We start from the raw sequence: 18,388 nt of genomic DNA, 5'->3' as shown, positions 1-18,388 counted from the left end.
GGTGCTGGGTTATCTGGTGATGAGCAGAGCCTGGCTCTGCTGGCACCTGTGGCAGGTGGAGCAGGAGGAGAGGACAGGTTCCTCCTGCTGAGCAGAACTCTGTGCTGCTGTTGGATGATCTGGTGATGGCTCTGCTGGCACCTGTGGCAGGTGGGACAGGAGGAGAGGACAGGTTCCTCCTCCTGAGCAGAACTTTGTGCTGGTGCTGGATTATCTGGTGATGTGCCACAGCCTGGCTCTGCTGGCACCTGTGGCAGGTGGGACAGGAGAGGACAGGTTCCTCCTCATGAGCAGAACTTTGTGCTGGTGCTGGATGATCTGGTGATGTGCCACAGCCTGGCTCTGCTGGCACCTGTGGCAGGTGGGGCAGGGGACCCAATTCCGAGTCACCTGATCATGGCAATGCTGCAATCACTTCATCTCTCCCAAAAGAATGATTTATAGGCATTTTACCCCGGTAAAAACGGTTCAGTTTTACATCCATCAGCCTGGTCTCTGATACTGCAGCTGTTCCCTCTGCTGCAAATGAATCCTCAGCAGTCAATGGCATTATCACATCAGGAAATGCGTGCCATTAGTCAAAGCCAGTGTCAATTTGAAATTGAGCATTGTGAGGTTATTTTGTTCTCAGTAAATCACAGCCCACAAGCACAGTGCCACTAAGATTAATAATTTTCTGAAGTGAAATGATTTGTCACTTGCTAGCACAGCCTGAGTGTTGATTTGATCTCTTGTCCAACCATTTTGTGATTAAATGAGTAGTCAACAGATTGAGGAGGGGGAAGCTCCCCCTAAAGTGAATTTCTAATATATTAGAAACAGTTTTTTGCCTAATGTGCACTAATGCAAAAGTGCAAAATAATTCATAATGTACACGAAAAGCAAACTAAAATGTGACTCTAACATCTGTGCCTTATTAAATAATAACTTGAAAACTGGCACCAGATTATTCAGTATTGTTTTTATGACTGTTTCATCTCATTTGCCTTCTCTTCCCTGTGCCCATGTCCATCTCTGGTGGCAGCCTACAATTTCCACTTCTTTTAATCCTGCACATGGAATCAGGCTTTTTGGCTGTACCTTTGTGCTGTCCAGGGACTCATTAGGAGTTCCCAGCGAATTGCTTTTTTTTTTCTGGGCATTTGCAGTTCCAAAGTGTTTAAAATTCTACTGAGCATGGAGCAATCAGAAGGAAACTGTGAGAAGCAGGAGGCAGTTTTGCTCAGAAGGTTTTGGCAGTGTGGCCTTGCACGATGTGTGCTTGGAAAGAGCCTGAGCTTTAATGCACACCAAGCTGCCCGGTCTCCTTCAGCTCCTGGCATTTCTCATCTTCTTTTTAAGGCTTTTTTCATTAGGATTGTTCCATGTCTGAAGGCATTAATGATTTTTTGGGGGGAGAAATATTTCTCCAGTTAAGCCCTGGCTGTGTTTTTAGCAGAACCCCTGAATGTTTGATAAATTCAGGCTGCACAGGAGCCACGCCCTGCAGTGCAGGTTTTAATGCACTCCAGGCATTGCTGTCACACACCCTCAGTGGTCAGGGTGTCAGGTTATCCTCTCAATGAAACAGAATCTTCAGAATGCTTCCTGACTTTCTCCCACAGAACAGACTTCCTACCAATATTCTTTGTACTGATTTTCTTTTTGGTCAGAGGAAACATTTGCTCACTTTGGATATGACACCAGTACATAAACAGCCTCTTTAAATCAATGTAACAGCTTCAAAAAGAATTTAATGGGAGCTTTAAGTGAGTGGCAGAATGCACCAAATGCATTTTATGGTGGGAGACTTCCAGCCCCCAAATTTGATTGGTGCTAAACCAAACTAAGGAATCCCAGCTTTTTCTGTGCATCCCATTTGATAGCTTGGGTGCTAATGTAAACAGAATTACACAGGAATAGAGTATAATAGTAATAAATCGAATAACACAAATGGAAGCAGTGCTGTGAAAGGTTTTTGTTGTTATTATTATTATGGGTGCAGTACAATCTCAGTGCAGAAATCCTGGAATTAGTGTTTTTTCATAGTCTCAGCAGCAGAGCTGAGAGTTGTGGAGGTGATGGCGTGGGGTTGTTGCTGTAGCTGCAGTAGCTCCAGGGGCTGGCTAACCAACATTTACTGGCTGAATCTTAAAAACCAGGGGCCTTTTAGAGTTCATCTGCATTGTGGTTAACAGTCAACTTCACAGTTTGCCTTCTGTGGATGAGAGACTGTGAGCAGCAGCAGCCAAACCAAAAGGCTGAAGCGAGTGCAGATCTCAGCACAGGCTCCAGGAACACAACATTTTCAGCCTCTTGGGTAACCCAGCCTATTTCAGGAAGTTTTGCTGCCTGTGTCAGCCTGGAGATCACACCAGATGATCAAACTGTTTTTCTCTGACCTTACATTGCAGGGATCTATATAGAGCACAATCAGCTTGGTTAAAGCAATTTTAGAAGCCCTATCTATAGACTTGAGAGAGTCAGCGAGGGTTCAGCCTTTGCTGTGAATTGACTGACAGAAAATGACAAGACAGTTTAAATAAATGAGAAACCTGAGACTGATCTCCTCTAACAGCTCAGGGCTGGGGCAGAGCTGTTTGTGATCACAGACTTGATGTCATCATTCCAGGATACAAAGCTCCTTTTGATTTCACCGGAATGGGGCTGGAGCTTGGAAGATACAGACCCTAATAAACACCATGTGATGAGAAGATGCAGATAACTAACAAAGTCTGCAGGATTCACTGAGAAATGTGTGTTCAGCCAGCAGCCAGGACTCAGAGCTGCTTTCCTGGGAGGTGGCCTGCAGCCACAGGCTCACGTGCTTATTGCACACCAAAAGATGCTGGATGCTTTTGTAGTTTGATTTTTCAGCTCTCATGTAATTTCTGCTGAAGTTTACATAACCTGTCATGACACAGGCAGGGTTTTACAGAGGCATTAGGTTTTCTTTAAAGCTCAGCTGGAAAGAGGGACCTGGATAAGAAAAACTAAACAGTAAAAGTTTGTGCACTCAGAGAGCTGCCCACGGTAAAAATTGTATGATGGCAGCAAAAAACTGAGTTTCCAAACTGATCTGGAAACACAGAGCTTTTTGGTTGTCTGATCTGTTAAAAATAATGAGAAATGGGAGAAGAATTGATTGAGAATTTTGCAGTCTGGTTTTCCTGGATTAGTGGCCTGTCCCTGGAGGTTTCCAGGTTCATTGACCTTCTCTGCCTCCACAAACATCAGCAGATCCTCACTGCTGGCTGTGAGCACTTGGGATAAATTACTGCCTGCAGTGCCCCTTGTGAGGAGCCAGCTGCTTTGTGCAGTGAAATGCAGAACCTTTCATGCAGGAATGTTTGGGATCTGCAGGTGCATTGCTGAAATCAAGGCTGGCTGGGTCTCTGCTGGAGTTTGTGTGCCAGCAGGGATTTGAGCCCTGTTTGGAGTCAGGATGAGCAGGGGAGCTGCAGCAGGACCCTCCACCCCAGCCTGAGCACCTTGGGCTGAGCCAGCACAAACACAAACCCAAACTCCAGAGCCAAGGGACCACAGGGACCAAGGGAAGGCATTTCCTCAGTGTGCAGGGAGGAAAACTCAAGCTATGAATTGAAAGATTTGGATTGTCAAAGGTTTGTGCCACAGTTGGACAAATTTATCCATTTTCATGCTCAAGAAAATAAAATCGCTGTCTTAAAAGACTGAAATCTCATCTATAAACCTATGGATGTCCCTCTTGAGGAGAGCAGTCAATGCTTTCAGGTGCTCAGGAGGTGGATAAATGAAATAGAAATGGATAAATGAAAAGACCTGCTGTGGTTCAAAGTGACCAGAAAAGAAAATAAGGTGATTTCCCCTCCCCATCTCATCGTGGCTTACATTTTGTTTCTGAACAAAAGCAGAAATGGATGAATAAGCCCAAATAATGTGGACTTGGTGTTGTTCTCTAAAGGTCTGTAGAGCACAACAGTGAACTTGAAATCAGGGGTTGGAAAATTAATTTTTAAATCTTCTTCTTTACCTCTGAGCAAGCTAATGCTTGGTATTACTCATTCACTTCCAGGCCTGCAGCTTTCAGTAAGATTAAAGATTTGCAGTAATACATTTATTTTTATTGTGCACCTAAGACTGCTGCATTTTTTTTCCTGATAGTACCTGGAGGGATGGAGTTAAATGAATCTACACTTTCAAAATCTCTTTAGATAACACTTGTACTTATTCCTGCCTTTCTTAGAAAAACGAGGTCCCTGCTGAAGCTTCAGAAATTATTCAGGTTTTTGTGTTTGCTGTCTGTGTTGGTGTGGTGCTGTGCAGGATTTTATCATGGCCCAGGTGTAAACTCTCAGTGTGTCACAGCCCTGCTCTCTGCAGCGAGGAGGAAACGGCCTCAGGTGGTGCCAGGGCAGGGTTAGAGTGGAAATTGGGAGAATTTCTGCACCCTGAGGGGTGGCACAGCTGGCACAGCTGCCCAGGGCAGTGGTGGTTTGGAATCCCTGGAGGGATTGGGAGGATGAGCAGATGTGGCTGGTGGCCGTGGGGTGATGGCTGGACCTGGCACCTCGGAGAGCTTTTCCTCCCCGAGTGCTCCCAGGGTTGTGTTCCTGTGGCAGCAGTGAAATGGTTAATGTGATGAGCAGTTCCCTTGTGGCAATGCCAGTTCCCTTGTGGCAATGCCAGTTCTCCCTTGTGGCAATGCCAGTTCCCTTGTGGCAATGCCAGTTCTCCTGTGGCAATGCCAGTTCTCCTGTGGCAATGCCAGTTCCCCTGTGGCAATGCCAGTTCTCCTGTGGCAATGCCAGTTCCCTTGTGGCAATGCCAGTTCTCCTGTGGCAATGCCAGTTCTCCTGTGGCAATGCCAGTTCCCTTGTGGCAATGCCAGTTCTCCTGTGGCAATGCCAGTTCTCCCTTGTGGCAATGCCAGTTCTCCTGTGGCAATGCCAGTTCTCCTGTGGCAATGCCAGTTCCCTTGTGGCAATGCCAGTTCTCCCGTGGCAATGCCAGTTCTCCTGTGGCAATGCCAGTTCTCCTGTGGCAATGCCAGTTCCCTTGTGGCAATGCCAGTTCCCCTGTGGCAATGCCAGTTCTCCTGTGGCAATGCCAGTTCTCCTGTGGCAATGCCAGTTCTCCCGTGGCAATGCCAGTTCCCTTGTGGCAATGCCAGTTCCCTTGTGGCAATGCCAGTTCCCCTGTGGCAATGCCAGTTCCCTTGTGGCAATGCCAGTTCTCCTGTGGCAATGCCAGTTCCCCTGTGGCAATGCCAGTTCTCCTGTGGCAATGCCAGTTCTCCTGTGGCAATGCCAGTTCTCTCCTGTGGCAATGCCAGTTCCCTTGTGGCAATGCCAGTTCCCTTGTGGCAATGCCAGTTCCCCTGTGGCAATGCCAGTTCTCCTGTGGCAATGCCAGTTCTCCTGTGGCAATGCCAGTTCCCCTGTGGCAATGCCAGTTCCCTTGTGGCAATGCCAGTTCCCTTGTGGCAATGCCAGTTCCCCTGTGGCAATGCCAGTTCCCTTGTGGCAATGCCAGTTCCCTTGTGGCAATGCCAGTTCTCCCTTGTGGCAATGCCAGTTCTCCTGTGGCAATGCCAGTTCCCTTGTGGCAATGCCAGTTCTCCCTTGTGGCAATGCCAGTTCCCTTGTGGCAATGCCAGTTCCCCTGTGGCAATGCCAGTTCTCCTGTGGCAATGCCAGTTCTCCCTTGTGGCAATGCCAGTTCTCCTGTGGCAATGCCAGTTCTCCTGTGGCAATGCCAGTTCTCCTGTGGCAATGCCAGTTCTCCTGTGGCAATGCCAGTTCCCCTGTGGCAATGCCAGTTCTCCTGTGGCAATGCCAGTTCCTTTGTGGCAATGCCAGTTCTCCTGTGGCAATGCCAGTTCCCCTGTGGCAATGCCAGTTCTCCTGTGGCAATGCCAGTTCCCCTGTGGCAATGCCAGTTCTCCTTTGTGGCAATGCCAGTTCTCCCTTGTGGCAATGCCAGTTCCCCTGTGGCAATGCCAGTTCTCCTGTGGCAATGCCAGTTCCCTTGTGGCAATGCCAGTTCTCCTGTGGCAATGCCAGTTCCCCTGTGGCAATGCCAGTTCCCCTGTGGCAATGCCAGTTCCCTTGTGGCAATGCCAGTTCCCTTGTGGCAATGCCAGTTCCCTTGTGGCAATGCCAGTTCTCCTGTGGCAATGCCAGTTCTCCTGTGGCAATGCCAGTTCCCTTGTGGCAATGCCAGTTCCCTTGTGGCAATGCCAGTTCTCCTGTGGCAATGCCAGTTCTCTCCTGTGGCAATGCCAGTTCTCCTGTGGCAATGCCAGTTCTCCCTTGTGGCAATGCCAGTTCTCCCTTGTGGCAATGCCAGTTCCCTTGTGGCAATGCCAGTTCCCTTGTGGCAATGCCAGTTCTCCCTTGTGGCAATGCCAGTTCTCCTTTGTGGCAATGCCAGTTCTCCCTTGTGGCAATGCCAGTTCTCCCTTGTGGCAATGCCAGTTCCCCTGTGGCAATGCCAGTTCTCCTGTGGCAATGCCAGTTCTCCCTTGTGGCAATGCCAGTTCTCCCTTGTGGCAATGCCAGTTCCCCTGTGGCAATGCCAGTTCTCCTGTGGCAATGCCAGTTCTCCCTTGTGGCAATGCCAGTTCCCTTGTGGCAATGCCAGTTCTCTCCTGTGGCAATGCCAGTTCTCCCGTGGCAATGCCAGTTCTCCTGTGGCAATGCCAGTTCTCCTGTGGCAATGCCAGTTCCCCTGTGGCAATGCCAGTTCCCCTGTGGCAATGCCAGTTCCCCTGTGGCAATGCCAGTTCTCCTGTGGCAATGCCAGTTCCCTTGTGGCAATGCCAGTTCCCTTGTGGCAATGCCAGTTCCCCTGTGGCAATGCCAGTTCTCCTGTGGCAATGCCAGTTCTCCTGTGGCAATGCCAGTTCCCTTGTGGCAATGCCAGTTCCCTTGTGGCAATGCCAGTTCCCTTGTGGCAATGCCAGTTCCCCTGTGGCAATGCCAGTTCTCCTGTGGCAATGCCAGTTCTCCTGTGGCAATGCCAGTTCCCTTGTGGCAATGCCAGTTCTCCTGTGGCAATGCCAGTTCCCCTGTGGCAATGCCAGTTCCCCTGTGGCAATGCCAGTTCTCCTGTGGCAATGCCAGTTCTCCTGTGGCAATGCCAGTTCTCCTGTGGCAATGCCAGTTCTCCTGTGGCAATGCCAGTTCTCCTGTGGCAATGCCAGTTCTCCTGTGGCAATGCCAGTTCTCCTGTGGCAATGCCAGTTCCCTTGTGGCAATGCCAGTTCTCCCTTGTGGCAATGCCAGTTCCCTTGTGGCAATGCCAGTTCTCCTGTGGCAATGCCAGTTCTCCTGTGGCAATGCCAGTTCCCTTGTGGCAATGCCAGTTCCCCTGTGGCAATGCCAGTTCTCCCTTGTGGCAATGCCAGTTCTCCTGTGGCAATGCCAGTTCTCCTGTGGCAATGCCAGTTCCCTTGTGGCAATGCCGGTTCTCCTGTGGCAATGCCAGTTCTCCTGTGGCAATGCCAGTTCTCCTGTGGCAATGCCAGTTCCCCTGTGGCAATGCCAGTTCCCCTGTGGCAATGCCAGTTCTCCCGTGGCAATGCTCTCCTGTTTTGCACTGCAGTATCCCTTGGCTCAGCAGGGCTGTGCCCCAGCTCCTGCAGCTCATCTGTGTCCATCCCTGCTCCTGGGGACACTGCAGTGACCATTCCCTGTCCATCCCTGCTCCTGGGGACACTGCAGTGACCATTCCCTGTCCATCCCTGCTCCTGGGGACACTGCAGTGACCATTCCCTGTCCATCCCTGCTCCTGGGGACACAGCAGTGACCATTCCCTGTCCATCCCTGCTCCTGGGGACACAGCAGTGACCATTCCCTGTCCATCCCTGCTCCTGGGGACACTGCAGTGACCACTCTCACTCCTGTCCATCCCTGCTCCTGGGGACACTGCAGTGACCATTCCCTGTCCATCCCTGCTCCTGGGGACACTGCAGTGACCATTCCCTGTCCATCCCTGCTCCTGGGGACACTGCAGTGACCATTCCCTGTCCATCCCTGCTCCTGGGGACACTGCAGTGACCACTCTCACTCCTGTCCATCCCTGCTCCTGGCTGTGCCAGCTGTTTGTCCCAGGGAAAGCTGAGAGAGCAGAGCAGGGTCACAGACAAACCCTGACAGCTTTTGTTCACAGCCACACTCTGACTCCAAACAATTCTTCTGACACTGACAGGGATGTTGGTTACAGTGCCTGGGCTTCACTTGTGTTCAGTGTAGAGTGGATCTTGAGGGATGGCTGGAAAACACGTGCCATGCAGTCTTTATTTAATTTTATTTTTTAATTGCCAGGGTTTATGTACAAATCTTTCCATTTTGTGTTTCTTTGTCAGGCAAACAGGAAGATACGTGAGGGAAGAGATAATGAAAGCACAGCGTGCTGCTGGAAATCTTTGCTTTTGTATCACTAGCAGAAATGGGGAGAAAGAGACTCAAGGATTTTTTTGTTATTTGGGTGTTTGCCTGTCATTCAAACAAGATTGTGGCACAGGGAATGTACTGAAAGAGAAAATCACTTGATTGTGCCACGCTGATGTGTTTCCATTTCACAATCACACGGGCTGGTAGCATCTTATTACATCTGCAAAAGGCAGAATGATAGCAAAAACTCACATACTAAAGTCTTGTTTGAGCTGAAGGAAAAAGTAAAAATGTCTTTTCCAAAGGGCAGCTCTGTGGCTGGGGCTGGGAGGGCAGCCTTTGCTCTTCAGATGCTCTCAGAGAGCACAGAGCCTCCTGAAATTGTTGCTTTTAGGGACAAGTGGTGTTTGTTGGGTGGGATTTTCCCAGCAGGGCTGCAGAGAGCACCAGGAGGGAATTTCAGCATCATTCCAGGGCTGGGCAGAGAGTGAGCAGAGCACACAGGAGCTGCTGGAGCTCGGTCTCACAGGGCACACAGAGCTCTGAGGGGATCCAGGGGGAAAGGCTGCTGTGAAATGAGCTGGGGGATGGCTGAGATCCACTGAAATAAATAAATGATCCAATGAAATAAATCTACAGCAGATCCTCATCCACTGCACAGAGACAAATCCTGTTGGAGCAGCCCTTCCTGCCCAGTTTAGATCCATGTGGGATGCAGTCTGCAGCCACAGCTGCTGGTTCAGAGCACACAGAACATCCTCAGCTCAGCTAGGTGAGCTGTTTGCATTAATGAGAATTACCTTAGGTCATTCCACAGTGAGGCAATTGGGCTGTAATTGATGAGATTTTGGGACAGGTGCCTTAGAATGGAAATGTCTGAATGGGAGCAGCTCCCTCTTTCTCTTTGGGCTCAGGGAGCAGAATGGCAGCCAGGGCTGCACAGAGCTGTTAGGGCTTTAAACCCTCACCTAATAAAAGACTGAAAGCTGTAAGATAGAAACAAAAAGCTGATAAAACATAAAAAGGGCATTTATTTTGAGAGTGCAGTAATTCTGTGGTCTCCATGTGAGAAGAGGAAAACCTGGTTTCCTCCTCCTGTGTGACTTTCAGCACTAACTCCACGTTTTGTTTCCAAATAGCCAGAGCTCAGCATCAGTAAGGGGAGCCCATAATTCCAAATGGGTGTTTGTGCCCCATGGGACAGCAGCAGTGAAGTCTGAATTTTGGTAATGCTTTTTAATAGTTTGTTTTGTGTGCAGAGCACTGCTGCATGTCTGAGACCAGACAGTGTTAATGGCCCACTGCACCACAAGAATGGCTTTTCCAAGCCAAATGTTTGTGTATTATAAACTGCCAATTATTTCTTGGTCCAATAAGCAGTGAAATGTTATTTACCATATCTGCTGCAGCCCCTTGTGACAACTCAGGGTTGTTTTAAGTTGAATGAAACAGACTCAGTAATGAACCCTGTGACAGGGAGAATTTCAACGTTCCTGAGCTGCTTTTAAACTTTAAAATCACATTTCTGACCCTGCAACAGAGCAGTGTTGGGCAATCCAGGAGCTGCAGAAGGGGCTGAAGTGAAGGACACCAAACCCATTGGTTCAGTGCAGCAAATCAAACGTGAACACTCCAAACCCTGCAGTGTTTATTAACTCACCTTGTTGTTTGAGTTCAGTCTGCAGGTTTTGGGTTGTGTTTTATCACAAGCAGGTTTTAGCAAAGCTCATCTCGAGGTGAGCCCTGGACAGAATGTCCTGAGTTAATGGTCCTGCCACAGAGCCCAGGGGATGCAGGATCCTCCTTTTTCCATGGAAGCCTGCAGAATGAGTTGTTGCTGTGGATGTGGAAGAGATTTTCAATGTTAAAAGTTCCCATGCTGAGGCTTTTTCCCCCCCTGAGTTATTTTTCATCTGTGTTTTAGCAATAAGTGTAAAATAAATAATGGAACTTGTATTTTATTCTGTAGCAGTGCTGGCACACAGGGATTGAGAACTGTGGGGCATTTCCTGATCTTTACAGAAAGTGTCAGATGGAGAGCTCTAAGCCTGAATAACCAAATCCCACACCTGGAAATGGGTGGGGAGTTATTAGATGGGTGCAAAGTTATTCTTGTTAGGATTAAAAGCACTGAGAGCCACCCAGAGCTGCTCAGGGCCCTCACAGCTGGTTCTGGTGTCCAAGAACACCAGATTTTACTGCAAGTCCTGCACATTCACTGCCTCTGGAAATAAACATAAATATAAAATTATTTAAATCCTCAGCCTGAGGGTTGATGCAAGAAACAAGGAATAATGACAATTTTTCATAATCCACTCTTTTACTGCTTTTACCACAGTACCTGCTCATTCACAGAACCACTTGGACTGTTCAGCTTTTTTATCAGCATTAATGAATTACTTTTACAATTATTTGTTGCAGACATTCCCACAGACACTGACAGTTTACATCTGTTCCTTCTGGTGTGTGGGCTCCGAAGAGTCAAGGACCCTCTGTATTTAGTAGAAGTTTTCTCAGGTAAGGAGTGGCCATTTGAATATTCTTGTTTTGTCACTCTCTGTGCATTCTTTTAACGTCTCCAAGTTTGGCAGGAGCTCTTTTATTCATTGCAGGAAACGTCACTGAATATTTACATTTGAAAAAAGAAGTTCTTCAGCAACCATTGATCTGCTCAAGACATTATTCCTGTGCCACATCTTTTCCATCCTGCTGGGAATAACAGAGCATTCCAATCAAAGCAGCATTTGATGGTTTCACTTGCTGAGAAAACTGTTTTGCTGTTACATGCAATATTGATGGAAGACAAAAGAAAAGATCACTGGCTTCAAAATAACTTTTTATCTTGCTGTCCCGTGGCTGTTGGCTTGATTTGCATGTGTGCTAATTAATGCCATTGAAGCTGCAAACAAATTTTACCACCCATTGTTGTGGCTGGGTGCTCAGGCTGGGCTGAAGTTTCCTCACGGTCAGAGAAGGGAATATTTTGTCAGGCTCTGTTTGTGTCTGTAAAAGGCTCAGCAGGATTCCATGGACTTTTTTAACCCTTTAAACCCTGTGATGCTGGGTGACAAATGCAGGACTGCATTGCTGCCTGCTGGGATTCAGAGCAGCAGGTTTCTCTTGAGCATTTTACTGAGCAGTGATTGTGATGGCTGCAGTCACTTCCACGTGTTCCTTTACACAGGAAAATATTCAATTTTGGCTTAGTGGCCAGAGTCACTGCATTATACAGAGCATTGTTCTCTTGAGTGATTCAAAATTAATATCTGAGCTTAGTTAAATAACCCTTGAGTCAGAAGAGATTGCATGAAGCAGAAAGGCTAAATGCTAACTTTCAGATATGCTAATATTTGAATTCTGAGGGGTAATGAGAGGGCTGAGCATGGAATCTGGTGCATGTTCAGTCTTTTAAGTAGCAATACAATATTTGTCTGATTCTTCTTTAATCATGGAGCTATTTATACTGATTTTAAAATGTAATAATTTTTATTAATAAAATGGTTGTTCCTCTTCTGTTTCAGATTGGCACAGAAAGGATCCCAGTGTCCATCTGGGCATTATTGGACCTGCAGTAAGTAATTTTTATTTTTAAACATTTCCATTTACCTGCATCTGAGATACCACTGCTGTGTTCCAAACTGCACCTAGGTCAGGGGATTTCTGTTAAGGAGATGAGGTACAAACCTAGAGCCTGAAAAGGCTGTTCCCAGCTCCCACTGAGGTGTGGAAGTGATTCCAGAGTTCCCAAGCTGAGAACTGTCCATGGAAGAGCTCCTGCACTGCAGGGGGAGCAGCTCCAAGAGCAGCCCAGGAGGGGACACTGAGGCAGCCCAGCTCTGTTCCCTCACTTCCTCCCACTCCAGAAAGGACTTCTGAGGAGAAAAAACATCAAAAACCATCAAAAGCCATCAAAATACTTGGATTCTACTCCTGGCTACTGCTGTCACACCTGTGGGATGTTAGATGCTCACAAACTCCTCGAAGCTGTACTTTTAGCAATGCCTGTTTCAATGGGGATGGCTTAGAAATGAGCCCATCAAATGTTTTGAAAGGCAGGAGAATTTTCTTGCAGAGGCTTTGCTAATGAGGATTTTGGGTGCTGTGAAGCTGCCTCAGATGCTCATTATCCCTGTCCTTACATCTTTGGTTCACGTGGAGCCCTGGCTCCTTGTTCCATTCCATCTGGGCTTTGATGCCATTCCTGGAGTCTGGTTTCAGTCCTGGCTTTGTGCACAATTAACAGCTGCCAGCAGGTGCAAAATGATGCTCAGGCTCTGTCTGACACCTGCCAGCAAGGACACAGCTCCAGCTGACAAAACCAGCCCAGCTCCTTTTCCACCTAGAGCCTCAGTGCACCAAAGCCTGGATAAACAGGTTTTTTATACATCCCCATCTCAAAATAATCTTCAGGTTGGTGCCTCTGTCCTGATTCCTCTGCTTCTGTGTGCTGCCTGTGTAGCTAAAGCTACAAAACTCAGTGCAAATCCGTGTTCTCCACGTGGATCCTGCAGCTCAGGGCTGGGAAAGGCAGCCTGGAGCCTGGGTTCAAGCAGTGGGAAAGGTCTGAGGAGGCAGCTGGGTCATGTGAAATAAACTCTCACTGCTGCTTGAAGGGCACTAAAATAAAATAAAATAAAAGCTGCCCTGTTCCATCTGGGTAATGTGATCCCTCTGCATCAGTCCCATCTCTCATTCACCTCCACACCAGCCTGAAAACTTGCTTTATACAAAAACCAAACAGACTCTCAACAGGAAAATAACAATTTCTCTCTTTTCTCATTCAGTTTTATTCTTTGTGAATTTTGGGACATAGGATTTTTTTGTTAAAAGCTGTTTTTTTACGTTTTTTATTTTATTTGGGTTTTTTTTTCCACGCTAATACACAAAATCATTTGGAAGTGACCTGGTGTGGAAGGCAAATCTAGAGCAGGTAGAATGAAGCTGTGCCTTGGAATCCAAAGATGCACTCGCTGCCTCCAGTGAGGATTTTAAACATTTTAGTCATCCTCTTAAATTTGCTTCACTTTTTTATAAGCTAATGTCTTTACAGAGCAGAAATAACCCCGTGGCAGCACACAGGCTGGATCAGGGGCTGAACCTCCTTAAAACATCTTAAAGCATATTTCTCTCATGGAACTAAAATATTGCTAAAGAAAAAAAAAAATACATCTCAGCTCTATTGGTATTTAGCTGTACTCTTCTTATTCATGTTGCTTCTCAAAGCACAGAAATCTTAAGAAAATCAGTGCCACCATCTATGAAGCATGTAATTTTTATTGTGAATATTAAAAGCCTGTGCAGTAAGAGTATATTAATTAAGAAAAGGAAGAACAAAGGCCCACACTCTATTTTCTGCTTTACCTCCATGAGATGATCTATTTGCTGCCATAAGATTATATATTATTGCCTGTATTTTCTCTGCATGATTGTCTCAAATGGTGCAATCGAGGTAATGTTGCAGGGTTGAGGTCTGTGTTATGTAAAACTTTCACCATTTCTCTCCACTAAGAGTTTTCCTTTTGTTCATTTCTGTAATGAAATTTGGAGCAGCAGCTAATTTTCAGCAGCTCCGTATTCCAAGAATAGGAGCTTATGAAACTTTATAAAAAAGTTAAGGCCACAAAACTTTCAAGTTTTGTTTAAAGCTTTCAGCCTCTGGGTGAGCTCTCCCAGCTCTTTTTGGGGTGTTTTTAGCCATTATTGGGCTAAATAATAAATAATAAATAATAAATAATAAATAATAAATAATAAATAGTGGGCAGCACAGAACACTGCCCCATCAGAGACAATTTGGGAGTGTTCTCTGTTTCATAATCTGAAACAAAACCCAACAACCAAACCCAAAATATTAATATACACTAAAAAGTCACGTTATTCCCTTCAAGCTATCATGTATCAATCTAAAACAGTCAGTCAGCTTTAATAAAAGAAGTTGAGTTCTGTTCTTCATGTCTAGCTAAGGATTTTCAAGTTCTTTTAATCATGCTAAATGAAAACAGCAGAGAGAGCTGAGCTTTGTAAATAAACCTACTGGAGTAAATCACCCAGCTTAGACAGCATTTAATAACTGCAGCGTGCCTGCATGTGGGCATGGCAAATACTGGGGCTGGGAATTCTGTGTTATTTACTGGAGTTGGGAATTCTGTGCTTGTTATTTACTGGGGCTGGGAATTCTGTGTTTGTTATTTACTGGGGTTGGGAATTTTGTGCTTGTTATTTACTGGGATTGGGAATTCTGGGTTTGTTATTTACTGGAGTTGGGAATTTTGTGTTTATGATTTACTGGGATTGGGAATTCTGTGCTTGTTATTTACTGGGGCTGGGAATTCTGTGTTATTTACTGGGATTGGGAATTCTGTGTTTGTTATTTACTGGAGTTGGGAATTTTGTGTTTGTTATTTACTGGGATTGGGAATTCTGTGCTTGTTATTTACTGGGGTTGGGAATTCTGTGTTATTTACTGGGGCTGGGAATTCTGTGTTTATTATTTACTGGAGTTGGGAATTTTGTGTTTATGATTTACTGGAGTTGGGAATTTTGTGTTTATGATTTACTGGGGTTGGGAATTTTGTGTTTATGATTTACTGGGATTGGGAATTCCATGTGTATGATTTACTGGGATTGGGAATTTTATGTTTATGATTTACTGGGGTTGGGAATTTTGTTTTTGTTATTTACTGGAGTTGGGAATTCTGTGTTTATTATTTACTAGGGTTGGGAATTTTGTGTTTATGATTTACTGGGATTGGGAATTCCATGTGTGTGATTTACTGGAGTTGGGAATTCTGTGTTTATGATTTACTGGGGTTGGGAATTTTGTGTTTATGATTTACTGGAGTTGGGAATTTTGTGTTTATGATTTACTGGGGTTGGGAATTTTGTGTTTATGATTTACTGGGATTGGGAATTCCATGTGTATGATTTACTGGGATTGGGAATTTTATGTTTATGATTTACTGGGGTTGGGAATTTTGTTTTTGTTATTTACTGGAGTTGGGAATTCTGTGTTTATTATTTACTAGGGTTGGGAATTTTGTGTTTATGATTTACTGGGATTGGGAATTCCATGTGTGTGATTTACTGGAGTTGGGAATTCTGTGTTTATGATTTACTGGGGTTGGGAATTTTGTGTTTATGATTTACTAGGGTTGGGAATTTTGTGTTTATGATTTACTGGGATTGGGAATTCCATGTGTATGATTTACTGGGATTGGGAATTCCATGTGTATGATTTACTGGGGTTGGGAATTTTGTGTTTACTGGATTTCCAACAACTCTTTCTGCCAGAGCACAGCATCCACGTGAGTGTCTCAGTTTCTGTCCAGGTTGTTTCCTGAGCTCACTGAGGCACATTTTACTCCAATAAAGGGACAGTCCCTCAGTGCCCCTCACTCAGAGTCACACCAGCTTTGAGACAGCCAAGTAACAGATCTGTGCTATCATCTTAAAGCTCAGCATTTGAAGTATTTCAGCTAAAAAATGTGCTGAACTTTTATTTCTGTGTGTTTCAAACATAAGCTGCAGTGCTGAAGCTCTGTGTGTGCTCCTTTCTAGGTTGATCCCCTTTTTAGCAGTGAAGTTAAGGAGGAAGTTAAAAGGTAAGAAGTTGATGTTAAAGCTTCTGTGTGCTGAATGAAAGCAGTTGGCTGCCCCTTGTAAAATTCTGTGTTTGTGTCTGTACAAATGAGTGTCCCTGCACAGCTCTGTGTGTCTGACAAATCTGATGGGATGATTTGGCACGGAGCAGTCCCAGACCAGCTATTCCAAACATTTAAAATACCAGAATAACCAGTTTGTTCATGCTCTGTGCTAAATCACATCTGATTTACTCTGATTTAGTTAGATTTACTATTCACAGAATTGTGGAAGGGTTTTTTTGGGAGGATCACCCAGTTCCACCCTCCCAGCCATGGGCAGGGACAGCTCCCAGCCCCATCCAGCTCGGACATGGCCAGGGATGGAACATCCAGAGCGGCTCTGGGCACTTCCAGTGCCTCCCCCTCCAGAGGGAAGAATTCCATCAGTTCTGGGGCTTGTCAGGGTTCCTTTCCTGCTGCCTCAGGAGGGTTGTGTTGTTCTCCAGGCTCCCTGGGGTGCACGTGCTGCAGGAGCTGCCCCAGCAGGAGCTGCACGCCGCTCTCAGGAGATGCTTTGCCGTGGTGAACAGCTCCACCTCAGAGGGGATGTCTGCTGCCATCCTGGAGGTAATTCCAGTTTCCAGCTTATTCAGAGGGGTCACCCCCAGTCTGAAATCACCTTCTGGCACTGGGAATGGGTGCAAACACTCTATTTCAAAGCTACTGAAGATAAAACTAAAATAGTTCTTTTTTGCAAGTGTTAGCAATTAAGGTTTTCTTCCCTTGAACTGACAGGTTTTTATGCTTTCTCTATTTATTTTTAAAGGATAGAATGGTAGACCTGAGATGTAGAAATCATTCTGATTTACTGGGGTTGTCACTAGGCTTGATTCAACACCCACTTCCTTATAATGTTGCTAGAATGGACTTTCATTTATTTTTACATCCTTTCAAAAAGCAATCTAAGAGCTGTATTTGGTTATTTAATTCTGAAATGATTAATGAAAGAATGACATGCTCAGTTAATCCTTTTCCCATCAGTATTGAAAATTAATAACCAGTTTTATTTCATACCTGTCAAAGTAGGACACTGCTTAATATCAAGCGCTTTCTCAGGAAAAAATAAATGTACTTGAAGTGGAAGTTTTTTGGGGAAATGCCTTTCATGATTCCATTTGTTTTGGGGGGTGCTGAATGTTGGTTTGTGATCTCAGAAGATCTCAGAAGATCACAGAAATTATTTCCACCATTTGTATTAATGAACCTCCCACTTCTGTTTCTAATGAGTTGCATTTCCAGCATTTCCACACATCTCCAAGTCCTCAGGAGCAAGGACTGAGTGAGCATGAGGAGATGTGGGAAGGGCAGGCGATGGTGAGACAGCAGAAGTGTGTTTCCATCCCCAAATCCACTGCCCAGAGGGGGAGGCAGCTGCTCCTCCAGGGCAGCACCGCTCTGCTCCAGCAATTCCTGCCTGTGTCAGGCCAGGGATGGAGGGAGCAGGGCACGGCCCCAGGGGGAGATTTCTGTCACCCCCAGGGGGAGATTTCTGTCACCCCCAGGGGAAGATTTCTGTCACCCCCACGGTCCCCTCGGGGCTGCTACAGAACAGCTGGCCAGAAATCAACCTGATGGATTCCTGGGGTGTCAGGGAGTGAGAGACAGGAGCAAAGCAGGAGGGCTCTGAGGAGACCCAGCACCTGCAGCAGCAGTGCCCGTGTGCAGGATCAGGTGGGTGTGCAGGATCAGACAGGTGTGCAAGCACAGATGGGTGTGAAAGCTCAGACAGGTGTGCAGGCTCAGGTGTGTATGCTCAGGTGTACAGGCTCAGGTGTACAGGCTCAGGTGTGTAAGCTCAGACAGGTGTGTAAGCTCAGACAGGTGTGTAAGCTCAGGTGTGTAAGCTCAGGTGTGCAGGCTCAGGTGTGTAAGCTCAGGTGTGTAAGCTCAGGTGTGTAAGCTCACACAGGTGTGTAAGCTCAGGTGTCCCTGCTCACACAGGTGTACAGGCTCAGGTGTGTAAGCTCAGGTGTGTAAGCTCAGGTGTCCCTGCTCACACAGGTGTGCAGGCTCAGGTGTGTAAGCTCAGGTGTCCCTGCTCACACAGGTGTGCAGGCTCAGGTGTGTAAGCTCAGGTGTATAAGCTCACACAGGTGTACAGGCTCAGGTGTACAAGCTCAGGTGTGTAAGCTCAGGTGTCCCTGCTCACACAGGTGTACAGGCTCAGGTGTGTAAGCTCACACAGGTGTACAGGCTCAGGTGTGTAAGCTCAGGTGTGTAAGCTCAGGTGTGTAAGCTCAGGTGTTGAAGCTCACACAGGTGTGTAAGCTCACACAGGTGTACAGGCTCAGGTGTACAGGATCAGACAGGTGTACAGGCTCAGGTGTGTAAGCTCAGGTGTGTAAGCTCAGACAGGTGTGTAAGCTCAGGTGTTTAAGCTCAGGTGTGTAAGCT

At 46.4% G+C, this 18,388-nt stretch overlaps 1 protein-coding gene across 4 annotated transcripts in view; it reads left to right on the top strand.

Moving 5' to 3' along the window:
• The window catches only part of GLT1D1 (glycosyltransferase 1 domain containing 1), a 49,369-nt gene that overhangs the window by 18,763 nt on the left and 12,218 nt on the right, over positions 1-18,388 (top strand). For 3 of the 4 annotated variants that reach the window (XR_009278991.1, XR_009278990.1, XM_058851870.1), the window contains exons 7-10: positions 10,779-10,874; positions 11,879-11,928; positions 15,912-15,955; positions 16,441-16,561. Coding sequence is in view for 2 of the 4 variants with exons in the window: in XM_058851870.1 (XP_058707853.1) it covers positions 10,779-10,874; positions 11,879-11,928; positions 15,912-15,955; positions 16,441-16,561 (311 nt within the window). In the remaining 2 variants the exon portion in view is untranslated. The remainder of the gene's footprint in view (positions 1-10,778; positions 10,875-11,878; positions 11,929-15,911; positions 15,956-16,440; positions 16,562-18,388) is intronic. The other variant, XM_058851872.1, reaches the window with a different exon arrangement.

Source organism: Poecile atricapillus, chromosome 16 (genome assembly GCF_030490865.1).
Source record: "Poecile atricapillus isolate bPoeAtr1 chromosome 16, bPoeAtr1.hap1, whole genome shotgun sequence".
Lineage (NCBI taxonomy): Eukaryota > Metazoa > Chordata > Aves > Passeriformes > Paridae > Poecile > Poecile atricapillus.
The sequence above is the reverse complement of the archived record's forward strand: the minus strand, read 5'-3'. Positions and strand labels throughout refer to the sequence as shown.